The sequence below is a fragment of the Prionailurus bengalensis genome, chromosome D2, assembly GCF_016509475.1.
Source record: "Prionailurus bengalensis isolate Pbe53 chromosome D2, Fcat_Pben_1.1_paternal_pri, whole genome shotgun sequence".
Taxonomy (NCBI): Eukaryota; Metazoa; Chordata; class Mammalia; order Carnivora; family Felidae; genus Prionailurus; species Prionailurus bengalensis.
The window spans coordinates 35945833-35963683 of NC_057351.1; the positions used below are offsets into that span (position 1 = coordinate 35945833).

Here is a 17851-nt window from a genome sequence, read left to right on the forward strand (position 1 = left end):
ACTGGGACCTCACAGAATCAGTAGTTGACATATTTTTGCTGGTGTTCCTGGCCTGATTCCATTCCAGGGGGCCCTACCCATGGGGAAGCTAGTCTTTGGGCAGGTATTTGATTAGGGCCCCTTTGGGTCCCCAGGGCCTTGAGGCACAGCCATGTAAATGTCTCCTTTTCTGGTTGGTTTGCAATGAGTAGACACCATCTGTTGAATTAAATTCCCTTTATGGAGGGTGGTGAAAGGCTTGTGTGGAAGAGACACTGTTATCTTTCAAGCAAACAGTTCATGAGGTTGAAGAGCTGTGTTCTTGGCCCAACATATGTTTGCCCAATGGCTGTGGGAGCCTCCCCCACCAGGCGCTGAATTCCGCCCCGTGGCGACACACACACATACCGCGGCTGCAACACACCATGTCCACTCCCTTACATCTCCCTAGTAAAGAAAACCTCCATTTATAGAACCCGCCAAACAAACTCACTCTTTAGATTCTTAAAAACAAACAAGATCCTGAGGCCACAGGCTCCATGCGTGCATGTGTGGTTTTATAAAAGCTCAAGCCGTGAACCAAAATAATTTCAGAGACATAGTCAAAGCCCAGACCAAGCCCTATCACCAGGGTGGGAGAAATGCAGGAAAGATTCACTGAGAGGCATGGAGGACGGCCAAATGGGCAAAGGGATGGGAATAAAACATGGAGGCATCTAGCTCGTTCATAGGGAGTACCTGGTTCTCACCTTTGTCCTCAGGGAACCACTTGCTATAATAACTTCAGGACAAACACAGGAGGAGTGGGTGGAAAACGGTGACTGCTGCAGCCCTAATTTCTTTCCTCTCAATGTCTAGAGCCCATTTTGCCCACACTGCTTAATAATGTGCTGTCCGTTATGGTCTCTCCATTTCAAGTCCAACTTCTTTCTCTGTTCCCATAGATGGTAGGCCCAGGGGGAGCAGGTGCCATGACTTGTACATCTTTTATATCCCCAGATGTATGTGCATCTTGAGAGCCTGCCATGCTGGAAGAGGGTAACACATGTATGATTTCTTGTGCCAAGTAAGCTTTTTGGAATGGCAGTTTACTTGCATGCCGGGATTAGTTACCTCTTCTTCTTATGTTCCTTTGCCACCAAATTTGGCATAAAGTGTAAGAGGGTGCTCACAGAATTAGAATTCATTCCAATTGAAATTTAGCTCAAGCCCACTTCCTCTTTGAAAACTTCCCTAACCCTACCCCTCCTCAGAGTATTGTTTATCATCCCAGTCTAACCCATTACCCTGCATTATCTGGTAACTCCTACCCTGCTTACATCTACTGCTTAAAGTAGGGGAGCATGCCACAGTCCTTTTTATCGCCCCAGAGACTAGCAATATCCTAGGCACAGAATTGGCACTCAGTACCTTTTTGTAAGTGAATGAAATGAATGAATGAATGAATGAGCTATAGAGGTACATGCCAAGGTGACTAGCTCCACCTAAAGTATACTTTACCTCATGAAGGCCACATTAAACAAATATAAGAATTAGTTCTTCAGGGGATTGTCCTAGGAGGGTCAGGAGGGGATGTAGATCAAAAGGCAAAAGAATTTGAAGACCTCAATCTTATTGTGAGGACATATAATGAATGGATTAGAAAGCTATACCCAGTGTTTGGATAAAGGTTGTGGCAGTAGTGAATTTCCATTTCTAGATCTCAACTAGAAATTATTTACAGGTTATTTAGCATAGTTCAGTTGAAGGACCATTGCAGTCTATGTCCAAAGGTTCTAAGAAGGGCTTTGTTACTATGTGTGGTTTTAGGTAAGCCACTTGGCTCTCTGATTATCAGTCACCTTCTGTGAAGTTGAGGATCGAACAGCTTACAATTCTTCTGGGACTCAAAGTCTTTGAGTCTATGAAGAAGACCACGACAGGTCAAATAGAACTGTGGCTTGGAAATCTAGTTCACAGGGCATAAGAGGCCAGTGTGTTAACATGTGCCTTTTTTAAAAAAATTGTTTTAAATGTTTGTTTATTTTTGAGAGAAACAGAGACAGAATGCAAGTGGATTAGAGGCAGAGAGAGAGAGGGAGACACAGAATCCGAAGCAGGCTCCAGGCTCCGAGCTGTCAGCACAGAACCCAATATGGGGCTCAAACTCACCAATTGTGAGATCATGACCTGAGCTGAAGTCGGACGCTCAACCAACTGAGCCATCCAGGCGTCCCAACATGTGCCTTTTTAATTATGGGGATATCCCCATAGTTAGGGAAGCATTGAAGAAGCTTTGCACAGTCCCAGCTAGAGGATCAGAAGAAGGCACACAGTTTAGTGTGATGGAGAATGACAGAGCTAGAACTCTCTGCTGTCCTCTTTCCATCAGGCTGTCTGGCAGGGAAGAAACAGCTCTTGGGAGCCCTTATAAACTGTAGTTACAAAGGAAGGAGCTGCAGTTAGATAGGCACAGTATCTGGGTAGAATATTAGAGTCATCAAATCTAATATTCTATGAAGAAATTTCCTCTGAACATTCTCTGTGACTCTAACCTCTGATCATGTACAGATAGTGACTCAGAAGGTAGCTCATTCCTTTGGTGAACAGCCCTCTTTTTAAGCTTTAAAAAATTGACTTGAGAACTTTCCTTCCAACTTCTATTATTTTGTCCTATTTGTTTTCGGTTCTGCCTTCTGGAATGCCAGAGACTTAGTACTTTGAAACAACTAAGCCTCCTGTGTTCCTGGTTAAATAATTTTGACCGTCTCCATCACTGTTTCTTACACCCTTCACCAGCTTGTTGGTCTCATTGTATGATATTTCTAAATGCTGATGCTGCTTTGTGTCTGGCACTCAGACCTGAAACAAAGCTCCAGGTAGAGTTACTTAGGGGCCAGTAGAGTAGGATCAGATTCCCTTCTGGGGAGGCAGCCCCACTCTGCTGATTCATACTAAACCTTTATACACACTGCTCTTTATGCAAGGTTCCTGCATCTTATGTTTGGAGAATCGTTTTATTTAAAAGTAATAGTTACTCAAGTCTTTTCTGATTATATGATACTTACTCATGATAGAAAACCTAGTAACTAGTGAAAACTATAAAAGAAAAGAAAAAAAAACACCCTACAAATAACCACTACTCACAGATTAGTAGTATATATCTGGATCCCTCTATCAGTATGTAGGTACATAAACACCTGTATGCTTTGAAGTGTCAGTATATACATACAGAATTGTCATAATGTCCCTATGTACATTAACAGTAGTTTATAAACTAGGAACAACTAACAGACTACGGCTCTTAACCATCTACATGGAAAACATGGTACACATTAAAATTTGTGTAGGGAATGGAGGGGAGAAATAGATGATTTAATTTCCATGCATGAGATTGTAATGTGTGTGCTGTATGTATTATAACTTCATTTTAGGTACTTAAAAGGATAGCATGACATTTTATTGAATCAGTAGATATATGTATACAATATCATTTTTAATTACCTCATGGCATTTCATTATACAGATACATCGAGCTTTCTGTAATCATTTATCATTGGGCATTTAGGTATGTTTACATTGTTACTATAAATAATACTGTAGGGAACATACTTAAATCATGCACATTTCTTTGATATTTATTTAATGCAGTGTTAGAATTATTGGATAAGAGGTGATCATTTTTAAGACTTTTAATATAAATTGCCATCCAGAAAGGTTATAGCAGCTTCACTCTCCCATCAGTGTTGTGTTGGTCTGTTACTTTGAACTTTTGACAAGACTGTGTTAAGATTTAGGGAAACAATGGATTTGTTAATTAAGTGAAAATATCTTGTTTAATGTGAATATTTTAGATTCCCAGTGAAGTTGAAATTTCACTCTACCTTTCTAGTATTGACCATATATATTCCTTGTGTATTTTCTTTCCATGTATTTTGTTTTTCTCTTAGGGCTTTCAGATGTCCCTTAATGATTTTCAAAAGCTCTTTTAATATTAAGGATTTTAAACCTTAGATTGTTAGATTGGAAATATTTTCCCCAATTTACATTTGCCTTTTATTTTTTTTCTCCAAATAGGTATTTTTGGATAGTTGGACTTTATAAATTTTTTTAATTTTTATTTTTGATAGAGAGCATGCACAACTGGAGGAGAGGGGCAGAGGGGGAGAGAGAATCTCAAGCAGGCTCCATGCGGAGCCTGACCCTGGGCTCGGTCCCACGACCCTGCAATAGTGACCTGAGCCAAAATCAAGAGTTGGACGCTCAACTGAGACACCCAGACGCCCCTTGGGTAGTTGGACTTGAAATCTATATTCAGGTCTTCACATTAGATAATATGAAGTTTCATCTTGTTGGGCTGAAACAATGTGTTGATTCCAACACGATCATTTTGGATCCTACTGTATGCTCCTGAACATCTTTCTTGGGTCTTGCACTCCATGAATGTGATAAACATATGCTGAACCAAGTCATTGGCAAAAAACAGGACCAAAGTCCCTGGACCCTTCCTTTGTTGCAAGCTGGGCCATTAATTAGTGTTCTTCAGTTATATTTTTAACCAGTTATGACTCTGTCTAAAGTCGTCATTTTCTAGCCTAGTTTTTGCTCTCCTGACATAGGGATATGTCAAAGCCTTTTTGAAATCTGGTACAGTATACCTTTATTCCTAGTTAACTGTCCACATTAATAGCTGGTCTCACAGAACTTGTCCTTAATGTACAGAAACTGCCTGTTTGAGATTCAATGCCATATATGTATCTTGTTTCATACTACAGAGGATCTGAACTAGCTTATTAGAATTAATTAAAAAAATGTATAGATAAAATATGAAGGCTATATAAATTACAATTCTCAACTACAAAGTTAGAAAGCGGATATAGAGACCCCACGGGGTTATCTTTTTACATCTGAGTCACCATTTCACTCTCAGCTTCCTAGTAGTAAAAGTAAAAAAGGTATCATGACCAGAAACCTGGTTTATTTTGTCCTAGGGCAAACAAATACCAGTTTCTCAGAGGTATAATCTGACTAGAATTTCATAAGTATATGAATTTATTAATCCAAAGTGTGAAGAATCTTCCCTTTTCAAATAACTGTGGTTGTATTACCCATTTCTGTGTTTCCAGCTCTTTACACATTTCCAATAATTCTTTAGGGATCCTATGTAACAGTTTTATTAGTATTTTAGGTATGGTACATGATGGCTTCACACGTAATTCCACTTAGAGTTAATAAACACTTTGTCAGCTGCCTTAGATTTTTGACTGGTCTTGGATTCAGGTCTGTTACACCAGTGTTGAATTTTATTCCATGCAACTCAAGGATCATCTATCCTGACAGGGGACTTAAGGGCTTTGGGGTGACTTTGACAAATTGCATATGATATACTGTCACATGGTTTCAGTATACACTATTGTACATAGCCATGAGCCTGTTCCACCTTTGTCTGTTTTTTTTTTTTTTTTAGAGACTTTCATCCCCTATTGGTTTACTTATATTACTCGTATATATATATATATCCCTGGCTATGTGACCTGACTGACAGAAAAATATACGGAAAATATTTAGAACCAGCTGTACATATAACACAGTACTATCTCTTCTAACATACTGTAGTATATGCTGAATAGTGTGCTATGCCATCTCCAGTACTGTTCTGTAGTATATATTGTATAGTGTATATACTATGCTATCTCTAGTGGTATTCCGTGGAATACACCGTATAGTGTACGTACCACGCCATCTCTGGTAGTGTTCCGTGGCATATGCTGTATAGTGTATATACTACACTATCTCTGGTAATATACTGTGGATACATATAACCATTTACATGGGCTATAAAAAGAATTTTGTGACAGAGAGAAAGAGTATCTCTTATGTGGTTGGATTAATGGCCTTTCAGAAGTGCTGCCACTGGGCCATTTTCTGGGCTGTGAGCTGCCATATCACTGTGGTCCCATTCTTTTCTTTCTTCCTTCATCCCCTCTATATAGGTCTGTGTTGCCTGTCCTTTTCTTCTAGCTGTGGTCATGGCCTCTCTTGTCAGTTTGCAGACCTTTCCCAAGGACCTGCTGTGTGCCAGGCCCTGTGCTTGGCCTGGTGGGGCAAATAAAAAAGGTGCAAGTTGCTATTCCTGCTCTCAAGGGTGATATTTAAATTATTAAACAACTACACTGATCAATCAGAAACATCCTATCTAGAGCAGGGTCCCTAGAGGCTCCGTGCTGTGAGGGCATTAACTACTTAGTTGCTGGCCTGTGAAAGGTCTGGGGGGCTCCGAAGAGTGGCCAGGGTAGCAGGAGGGGGTACTCAGTGTATTCAGAGCTGCAGTTATTCCCAAGTGGTAAGGAAGGATTTAAATAGCCTAATAACTGGTTCTGGTGTATGGGTGCAAACTCATTGTATGTCACTTCTGCCTGTTCGTAGACACTGGCCTCAGGGTAAATAGGAGGAGGCATCTGGCCTCTGAAGGAATGGGTGTAGGCATTGCCCTCCCAGCCTCTGGCCGGTTGCCCTGAGGCCTGCTCTTTGCCCTGCCCTTGGGATTTTACTGTCAGCTTTTCTCGGAGTGGCTCACAGGCTCAGGGTCAAGCTGTAGTCAGTTGACAAGGGGTATTGAATCCTTACTGTGCACTTGACAACTCTCCAGGTATTATGGAGGTTACGTTGAGATCCCTTTTTTGTTGGGGGCTGGGCAGACGAAAGTCATCCAGAAAGACCATTACAGAGCAGGCAGCAGCGGAACCTCCACAGCAGGTCTACAGGAATAGCCGCTGTGGTGAACATAAGACAAATGGGGTAGCTTCTCTAGAATTTCCATAAACTCCCATTTTCTCAGTTATAACTATCTATCTATCTAGATATATCTACCTCTATATATAGATATATAGAGAGATATAGATATCTGGATAGATATATTGGAGTAGGTAAAGATTTTAGTTCAGATCTTATTTTCTTAATTAGTTTGAGAACATTCCAACCTTTGGTTCTGGGTTTGAGGCCAGCTGTGGTTCCACAGAGAGAGATATTTCTTCTTAGGGTCTGTGGTTAATTGTGTCCCCCATCCCTGCCTGAGTCATGCTGGGGAGGAGCATCACCCCTGTTATAGGCTGAAAATGGAGGAAAGAGGGATGTAATGATTACCACTGCTTACACCCCAGGAATAAGGTTGGCATTTCTTGAATGGAGGGTTCTGGAGGTGTCCTCTGGTGATTTTTCTGGCTGGATTTTTGCTGGGTAAGAGGCAGGAGGGATTAGTAGGTCATCTGCCCCAAGCCTACCAGCTCTGCTGTGGTCCTGGCCCTTTTCCTTCCCCATTCTGACGAGTGGCTAACTTTTGGGAATAGAATGAAGGCCACTGAGTGGAAGCCCACCCAAAAGCAGAAGGTATTGGGGTTCAAGCGACCACCCCTTTGTGGGGCCTGCTGCCCTGCCTGAGGCCCCTCCTTAGCGGCTCACAACCACTGGCTTAGCTTGGAAAGGGCTGGGGCCGCCTGGTTAGTGCCGCTGTTTTTATAAGCTAATGAGGGCAGAGTGTGAGCCACGGGCAATGATGCTGGGATATTAACTGTGACAGGAAGCTTGATCATAATTATCTTAACGAGGATAGGGTTAATTACAGTGGAAACTTAAAAGTTCTCTCTGTTTGAATCCGCTAGAGCTGAATGCATTGTGATGTTTTGTCATTTTGATATGACTTTGGAAAAGGCACAGGGACTCTCCCAGCAGCTGCAGTGGCTCCTGGGGGAGCCCAGCCAGAGCCCTGTGAATGAGGTAACAGAGATGGTACCTGTGGGTGAGATAATGGGCAGCTTTCCTGCTGGTGAAGTGCTTCGGAGTTGCTGATTAGGTTTTCAGAGCAAACCACCTGCCATAGGTCAGACCGCACACCCTGTCTCCCTGTCTTGCCCTTGGCATCTCTTCCCTGGGCTGGGAAGACCTCTCTCCAGCTGCCTGTGCCCAGGTAGTGGGTGAAGCCTTGCTCTTCCACCCCAGCCCCTGACCTTGGCACACATGTCTGCGTTGCCTTCACAGCCCACTCCTCAAACATCTGCAGATTGCAGACCAAGCCGGCGAGTAACTGTGGAGTGACAGGCGCCCCCTCCACCAGGGCCGTTGGGTCTGGGGTGCATTTTGCTGTGCACACACAAGATTATGGCAGAGAAATTGCAATCTCATCATCTTTTCCTTGTAGCTACTGTAGCTGTCCCACTAAACAGCACAGATCTGAGTGGATCCTTAAAGCCTTTTTTGCCTTGTCATTTTACTTAACAGCACACACCTCTTTGCAGGCATCTTGTATCTAGGGGTATGAACTCAAAGATGGATGAAAATAATAATAAAAAAAAGATGGATGCAAATAATTTGTCCCCTCCTCCTTCCATGAAAACAGCAGCAACAATAACAGAAAAAGTCCAATTTTTAAAAGCAAAAAATAAAGCCATCTTCCAGGTGTGTGTTTATTGGCTTCCACATGCCAACCAAGCCCCAGAAATCCTGCCTTCTCCAGTTTTACCCTTCACTACTCTGTCTCCTCAGCTCTGAATTTAGCTGATTAAATCACCAAGTGCCCACTACACTGATGACATGAAGACACGGAATGTAACACGGTTCCCTTTTAGCTGAGCAGCTAATAACATTAATGGCAAAAATAATCTTACAACCAGACAGGTAACGGGATTTGAACCTGAACGTCCCCTACTCTTCTGTGAAGTTTGACTCAGAACTGAGCTCTGCCCCAGAGCCCGCCCCAGAGAAAGGCAGCTCTGTGGGCACTCCCTCTGGTGTTCTTAGCTTTGTCCCTCTGCGTGCTCTGTCATTTTGTTGTATGCCTCCCTGGAAACACTCTTGGAAGGGAGCTTTCTTTTGCTTGCCAGTTGCCAACCATTTGCTGATTCTCATGATAAGAGTATTATATTTGCATAACATAACTCAGGAACAATGTGTATTTGGATGCTGCCTTTGACCATAGCCCAACTGAGGTTTGTGCACAAAGGACTTATTAGCCATCCATAAGGCACCCTGAAGGGAGGTGGCCTCAATGCCCCTCACCCCTGTGGTAAACAGGGCTTCCTCCTGAAAAGCACTTTTCCATCATCACTCATTAACCCCCATGGAGGGAAGGGACTTCAGGAAAGGTGGAATTTTCCCTGCAGAAGCCAGACTTGCTGCACACCTTTGCACATTTGCTCATCTGCCCACTCCCTGCATCCAGAACACACTCCCCCTCCAAAACACCCCCTAAGGTCACAGCTACCAGAAAAATCAGTGAATAAAAAGAAGAAAGAAAAGAAAGGAGCCAGCATTTGCGAGTGACATGTTTGTTCATCTTCTTTGGCTTATATTCATAAGTTCCTCTGGGCTGGAAACAGCACAGAACAAGGGAGTGCAGATGGGTTATTGATAATGCCCAAACTCACACCTCAAGTAAATGGTGGAGCTGAGTCACAACTTCCATGTGTGTATGTGTGTTGGTTTGTACCCCCCCCCCCCCGCCCCGAAACATGAGGAAGAAGAGAAAGGAGGAGGAAGAAATGAAACACAATGACCCCATTGACCCTTAGCCCAAAATGTAAGTGGTATTGACTTCCTGCTGTGGAGCAGGTAGTGCTGGCTGTAGGAGTGGGTGCTGGGCCCTGAGGAATGAGACACACCAAGGTAGCTGTGCGCCCAGTGGAGTCTGGGGCTTTAATGACTGACACTGCACATCACACCTCCTGCATATTGACTCCCTGTTTTGGAGCCTTGTTGGCACAGATCCCACAAAGGAGATACAGATGTCTGGAGACAGCTTTGGTGCTAAAGTTCACACTCACGTCAGATGTGCGGGCACTGCACACACAAGCAGGCCTGTCTGTAACGCAAGTGCTATCAGTAAATGAATAAATAGTGTAGACAATATCTCCCTGATTCGTCACATTTTATAGAATAGCCAGGAGATCCCAGGTGAGTCCGCCCTGTGGTCGACGTCGTAGCTCAGCTGTCAGCCTGTGCAAGCTCAGCACAGCTCTTGGGTCTGGCAGGTGAATGAGCTGGGAGTATGTGTGTCTGTGCAAGTCCCTCCACCGGGCGGCTTTCTTTAATTAACGTCTGCGCGCGCGGAGAGTAGCACATGCGCACAACTGCCCCTCACCGCCTCCACCCCCAACACTCCTGAGACCATAACATCAAGAGTTAACTTTCAGCTAACTGTGTAAACAAGGCTATTTTTCCCTTTCTGATACTTTTTTTTCCCCCCTGAGCCGGGTACTTAATTCTTTCAGATCCTTGATTATTTACTGCCTTGACATCTACATTGCTGCATTCCACACTTCTTTCAAAAATAAAGTGAGAAATCCACTTTCCATAAATTAAAACTGTAACTTCAAGCCGGGAGCACTGAAACAGAAATTCCCCCAACTCCTTCCTTAAACCACCGCCCCTCTTCCTGCCCAACAAAAACAAAAACAAAAAGGAAAAGAAATCATGAAAGAAAAAGAACCTTCTCCGACTGGAGTGATTATGTGCTTCTGAAGATGCCTTGCCTTTGGGGGCAGCCACAGGGACACTGGGCAGACGCAAATTAAGTGATTAGTGTAAAAAAAAAAAAGGGGGATAAAAGTCAAAGGCTGAGAAGGGAGAGCAAGGAAGCCTTCCTTGCCGTTTCCTGGACTGTGCAGAGGAGAACCGCTAAGAAATGATACTTGAAGTTATATTTATTATTGTAAGAGGGGTATGATATTTCTGGGCAGGAATGATGGATGACAACTTAAATTTGTGTCCAGGGAATGAAGGTGAACTGTGACAGAGTTATTTATCTTGGGAATGGAGGTTAGGGTCAGCCGAGGCTGGGTGCCTGAAGGCACAAGACATTGACAAATTTATCCTGCAGGCCGTATCTGAAGCCCTTTGTTTTGGATCCTGGCTACTCACTAAGTGACCCTCATCCTTCATGTTGGCAATGCGTGAAGGATGCGGTGAGTGCCAGCGGCCCCTTCTCCCCCGCCGCCCCCACCCCGGCTCCCGCTACTAATTCTTGTCATTCACTTTGCTGACAGGCACCAAGCCCAAACTATTCCCAGTCCTGAAAGGGAAGGTTAAAATATTTATTTCGGCTCATAATGGCCTCCCTGATTTAGTGCAGGATCATTTTTCCTGTTGCCTTTGTCATTGCAGGTCACTGGAAGGACTGAGCGCGTTCGGGAGCCTGGAGGAACTCATCCTGGACAACAATCTGCTCGGGAACGACCTCGTGTTGCCAGGGTTACCCAGGCTCCATACCTTAACCCTCAACAAGAACCAGATATCCTTGGCTCTGCCCGCTGCCTCCACTCTCTGCCCTGCTCCGCAGTGGTCCCTGCCGCACACCCCCTCCCCTGTGCTCCCCTCCCCCGCCCCACACAAATACCTGCGAAATGTCAAATGAGTTTTATGTGTCAGCTAAATTAAAGTATGTGAAATACAGTCCATGGGCAGACAAAGCGTTCTGTCTTCTGGCACTCGGGACACTTCAGAGTAATTTATTATAGGTCATTCATAAATGAAATGCACCATTATATCTTCCTGTTGCTCCATTTTAGTGTAGAGATCTAAGTTATGGCTGTGAAGAAATCTTTTTAATAGATAAAAATAGAGAAAGAAAATAATGTCACTGCTGCTGAGAAGGCAAAGCCCGGTTCTAGTTGCTTGGGCTTGTGTGGGAGGGCGACCTCTGGTGGGAAGTACGGGGTAGTGCCTCTAAGCGAACTTGGCCTTCACGGAGGTTTCTGGAAGGCTCTGGTGCAGGCCTGGGGAACAGTTCTGGCAAAGCAGAGGGGGAAGGGGCAAAGGTGCGAGATATGTGTGAAGCCCAGGGGTAACTCTGCCCTCCGTGGTGTTTGATGTACTAGGGTGATGAGAGAGGTCTAGCAGAGTCATTCTATTGCATGCTGTCCCCTTAAGTGCTGTCCCTAGCCAGCCTGGGATGAGGCACAGGGGGATTAATGGCTCTGGATTCTATAGGGAGGCTGAGAGTGGAATCGGAAGCTTTCTGCAGTATAAGGCACTTAGCTCCTCTGTACAGTTATGGGTCTCCATGCTGCCACAGCACCAGCTGGAAGGCAGGGAGGGTTATCAGTTTTGTTAATTCCTGTATCCATCACACCTAGAAAAATGCTTGGCATGGAACTGAGGTTCAGTGAATGTTTGTGGGATGAATGAATGAATGAATGAATGATTATCATCAGCTGTTCTTTATTGAGTACTTCTGTGGGTCAGGCACTGTGCTGGGTGCCTTTAAGTATATTATTTTTTATTCTTACCAAACCCTGGGAGATGGATGCAGTTTCTCCATTTACCTGAATGAGGAAGGAGGTCAAGCATGGACCCAAAGCCAGATATTTACCAAAATGCTAGATCCCAGATTCAGTCTTAACTGTGGCTATATCCAAAATTCTTTCCATTCTCTTGTGTTGCTTCAGACTTGAAGTCTAATCACCTTGTTTTTATTAGTGAAACATTTGAGATCTCGAGTAATTCAGTCACTTGTTCATGTTCTCATGGCGAGTTAGACCTAGAAAAGGGATCAGAGCCTTTTCTGTACAGTATGAAATAAAACCATGTATGCATATGTCCACTTTAAGAATGAGAGGCAAAATCATTTATTAACTGCTGTTTATACTTTAAGTCATAAGACAGTATTTTCTTTTTAGGTAAAATATACTACGATGGTCATTATAAATTGGCACTTTAATAGAAGTGGAAGGAGAGGGCTTACAAATAAATATCAGTCTTTATCATAAGGCAATATTGATGGGTTTTTTTCCTCTCCTATCCTTTGGTCAACCAAGTTTCTTAGTCATTGTTTGAAAAATTATTATAGTCCCTGTATCACTGTCTTAGGTGATCACTTGGATGATATTCTTAAATCATTCAAGAACAGAAGGGTTATTAGAATAGAACTGGATGGTAAATTTCCTCCTTTGGGCCCTAGTGCTTATATTCTGTGTCCCATGCCACTGTAGAGTCCTAGCCTTTGGACTTGGGTTCATGAGTCAGCTTAATCATGTTTAGTTGTGTGGCTATGGACAGGTCAGCCTCTGAAAACCTCTGTTTCTCATTTTGTGTGTATGTCTGACATCACAGCTTTCATTTGCCTATTAGGAGAACTGGTTAAAAAGAAAAAAAATATATAAAAGCCTTTTTTGCATGTTGGAATCAAAGTGCCATGATAATGTGAACAAAACAGGTTTCTGCATGGGTGAAAAACCAGCTACTTCTGCCCTGGGATATTTATTGTGACGTTGGCAATATAAGAAATGGTGCTGTGAGAAGGACTTCCAGAACAGCCCACAGATCAACCCACAAGGACTTTGTCTGGCAAATGCTGTACAAATGCTAATCCCAAACTCAATTCCTCTTCTCCTTCAGCATAACTTCCTGGCCAGTTCTCTGTCGCATTTATTGGTACATGCTAAGAAATGCAAGCTCATGGGGTGCCTGGGTGGCGCAGTCGGTTAAGCGTCCGACTTCAGCCAGGTCACGATCTCGCGGTCCGTGAGTTCGAGCCCCGCGTCAGGCTGTGGGCTGATGGCTCAGAGCCTGGAGCCTGTTTCCGATTCTGTGTCTCCCTCTCTCTCTGCCCCTGCCCCGTTCATGCTCTGTCTCTCTCTGTCCCAAAAATAAATAAACGTTGAAAAAAAAATTAAAAAAAAAAAAGAAATGCAAGCTCATTTCAGCACCAGCCTGAGAAAAACAAGTAAAAGAATAGCACACCAACTGTGAAAGAACATCATTTTGCATAATCCCAGTCTACAGATGAACTAGTGGGTGATTTTTTTTTATTGACCTCTGATTTATTTAATAATCAATGAAAAGTATTTGTTGGATACTTAAGTGTTCAAAATAGGTTATCGTATTGCTTTCCACTGTACCACTGGCATTTGAGGAGCATTGAGTAAATATTGATGTTAATATTGGTGATAGATTACCTGATTAGTGTAATTAGGTTACACTAAGAAGTAAGATTCATATTTCATATGAATTTACTAAGAATTATTATTTCCCATTTTAGAAGGTTCATTTTCATAACCTGGTACAGAATATGATGAAAATGCACAGGAATCCACTCTGGATTTTTTTGTTTTTGTTTGTTTTTTAGATTCTATGTGTAAGAGAGATCATAAGGTATTTGTCTTACTCTGACTTATTTCACTTAGCATAATGCCCTCAGGGTTCATCCATGTTGTGGCAAATGGTAAGATTTTATTCTTTTTAATGGCTAAAATACATAGTTACATATATTATTATATACTGTGATATAATTATAATATATTATATATATATATATATATATATATATATATCACAACTTCTTTTATATTCAACTACTGATGGACACTTAGACTGTTTTCATATCTTGGCTATTATAGATAATGCTGCACTAAAAATGAGTGTATAGATGTCTTTTTGGGTTAGTGTTCATTTTCTTCAGATAAATATCCAGAAATGGAATTGCTGAATCATACAGTGTTTTTATTTTTAATATTTTTTGGGAAGCTACATACTGTTTTCCTTAGTGGCTACCTCAGTTTACCTTCCCAACCACAGTGCAAAAGGGTTCCTATTTCTCCATATCCTCCCAACACTTATTATTTCTGGTCTTTTTGATAAAAGCTATTTTAACAGGTGTGAGGTGATATCTCATTTTAATTTGGTTTTGATTTACCTTTCCCTGATGATGAGTGATGTTGAGCATCTTTTCATGTGTCTACTGGCCATCTGTACTTCTTCTTTAGAAAAATGTCTATTCAGTTCCTCTGCCCATTTTTTAATCAAATCATTTTTTTTGCTATTGAGTTATATGAGTTCCTCATATATTTTAGATATTCCTTATCAGATATATGATTTGCAGTCATTTCTTCCCATTCACTAGGTTGCATTTTCATTTTTAAATAGTTTCCTCTGCTGTATAGAATGTTTCCCCATTTTTTTCTTTTTCATTCTCCAAATTTTTATTTAAATTCCAGCTAGCTAACATACAGCGCAATATTAGTTTCACGTATAGAATTTAGTGATTCATCAGTTGCATATAACATCTGGTGTTCGTTTCTACAAATGCCCTTCTTAATCCCCATTACCTGTTTAACCTATCCCCCCTCTATCCCCCATCCACCTCCCTTCTAGTAACTATTAGTTTGTTCTCCATAGTGAAGATTCTGTTTCTTGGTTTGCCTCTCTCTTTTTTTGCCCATATGTTCATTTGTTTTGTTTCTGAAATTCCACCTATGAGTGAAATCATATGGTATTTGTCTTCCTCTGACTGATCTTGCTTAGCATAATACATTCTAGTTCCATCCATGTCATTACAAAAGACAAGATTTCTTTCTTTTTATGGCTGAGCAATATTCCACTGTATATGTTTCTCATTTTTAAAGTAGTAAATCAGGCTGGAGGATGGTTGTATTCTCCGTCTTGCTGTCACCAGAGATTAGCAGGCCTCTTGGCCCTACAGTACTGAGGGATTTTCTTTGTCTTTGGTTGAGTCCTTTTCCTTTTTAATTCCTCAGCTTCTCCAATCTGTAGCAGTAATGCTGAGGGAGAAATGATAGTGGTATGGGGGGAATTGTCGCAGAAGGGGATGTGTAGCTGTAAAGCTGGCCAGTTATATTGCTGTGCTGATGGAGAATACTGTATTAGCACTAGATACAAAAGGTGCTAGTTGGCTGTTTTAGGATGCAGCATGACTTCTTTCTCCTCTGGTCTACTGGTATGATCATGAAGATTGGCTTCATTTCCCCACATACTCGAGCCAGAAGTCACAGAATGAAAGCCAGGTAAAAGCAAGAGTAACACCGTATGGCACCCTTGTAAGCTAATACTTCTGACCTACCTTTTCAGCCAACGGACTCTGCTACTTTCTTGTTGAATATACCCCTGACTCTTTAAGAGTTGCTCTGTTCCACATTGCTATTCCTTACTCCATGAAATGCCTTGGATTTGGGCTCTGTCAGTTAGCTTTGCTGCATAATAACCTACCTCGAATGTTAGTGACTAAAACAACAAATGTTATTTAACATTCTGTGTGTCAGTTGTTTGGGCAGGGCTCAACTGCATGGTTCTCCTGTGGATTTTGGTTTGGTCCATATGCAGCCACCATTATCTGGAGGCCTGATTGGGAATGGACGGTCTGAAATTGCCTCACTTATATGTCTGGAAGTTGGTGCTGGTTGTTGACTGAACAACATGCTTCCAATAGGCTAACACAGGCCGCTCTGCATGGGGCAGCTCTTTCAAGAGCAAAGCCCTAATGTACAAGTACTTTTCAAGCCCTATTTGCATCTCAGATGTTGCTGCTCCATGGCCAAAGCAAGTCACGTACCAAATGTAGAGCCAGTGTGATAGGGGACTGTACCAGGTGTGTATACACAGAGGCATGCCTCACTCCTGTAGTGATCCTGCACATGGACCATGGTGTCTCATCTCCTTAAGAACTGACTTCATATTTGTAATAAAGAGAGACCTAGAATCAAGTAATTATTCACCTGCTACAAAGGTAAGTATTAGTTCTTTCTTACAAATTGAGTCTTATTTTAAGTATATTAGAAAGCTTGCTATTAAATGGGATTCTACCTGAAGTTCTTTTGAGAAGTTTGTTTTGGTTTTAATTTCTGGTGTGCTTGTTTGTCTGTTTGCATACATAGAGTTTTCCATTTTGGTTTTACTCTCAATGAGGTATGTTTGAACAATGCTCTGTTACTGGATCCTGCAAACATGGGTTATGGGCTGCTTTATCCTTTGGCAAGAGGTACTGTCAGATAGTGGTTAAGAACAGGCTCTGAAGCCAGACTTCCTGGGCTTGTACCCTGGCCCTGCCACTTGCTGCATGTTCTTGGACTGGTTATTTAACATATCAATGCTTTACTTTCCTCTCCAAAATTGCTTTCCTCTCCCACCCCATAGGTTGTTGTGAGGGTTATTCTAAGTTCTGTGTAATGGTCAGTATTATTGCCATTTTTATTAGAGAATTATGTAAACTTATTTGATCTTACTTCAGCTACATTATAACCAAGGTCAGAGCATAGATTTTTGAGTGTGTCTTTGACTTTTATAACTTAATTTTACGTCCATATCATTCTGTGAGGTGAGTACCATTGGTGAATACTCTCATTTTTTTTAAGTTTATTTTTGAGAGATAGAGAGCACAAACAGGGGAAGGACAGAGAGAGAGGGAGAGAGAATCCATAGCAGGCTCCACACTGTCAGTGCAAAACTCACAAACCATGCACAAAATTATGACCTGAACTGTAATAGAGTCTGACGCTTAACTGACTGAGCCACCTAGGTGTCCTAGTACTCTCGTTTCTTATGAAAAAACTGAGAGAGTTGAACATTTTTTTTTGTATGAACTTTCTGAAGTCACCTAGATTGTCATTGGTAGTGCTCAGTCTAGAACCCAGGTATGGTGATTTATAACCCCAGACTCTGAAACCCAAAGGAGGTAAAATCAATGCATGAGGAAAGGAACTAAAATACAGGAGGAGTCGGTTGCCTGTGCTTGCCTTGTCCCTCCCGCACCAGACCCTGCACCCAGCTGCAGAGGGAGCTCATGAAAGGGATTTCAGAGCACAAACCAAGCATCTGGCACATTTTTTCTCAGTCGACCAATGTCTCACGTCTCATCTGCACACTACCTACTTGACCTCCCATCTTTGTTCCGCTGGCCCTTTGTTACACTTCTGTTAAGCTCTCAGCATTGCTGTCTTGTCCTGGTATACTTTAAAGCCTGGACTTCCCAGGTTACCTTTTTATCTCCTGGTTCATAGCTTATCTTACTCCTCTTCCCTTGGTTCATTTAGACTGGGCTGGTAGTCACTGGCCATGGAGTTGACCTTATCTCCCCAACACTCACGTTGTGTATATGTGTGTGTATCTCTCT

At 42.3% G+C, this 17851-nt stretch overlaps 1 protein-coding gene across 1 annotated transcript in view; it reads left to right on the forward strand.

Moving 5' to 3' along the window:
• LRMDA (leucine rich melanocyte differentiation associated) overlaps positions 1–17851 on the forward strand; it is a 1032219-nt gene that overhangs the window by 568211 nt on the left and 446157 nt on the right. Inside the window, exon 3 of the mRNA XM_043596635.1 lies at positions 11113–11239. Coding sequence (XP_043452570.1) covers positions 11113–11239 — 127 coding nt within the window. The remainder of the gene's footprint in view (positions 1–11112; positions 11240–17851) is intronic.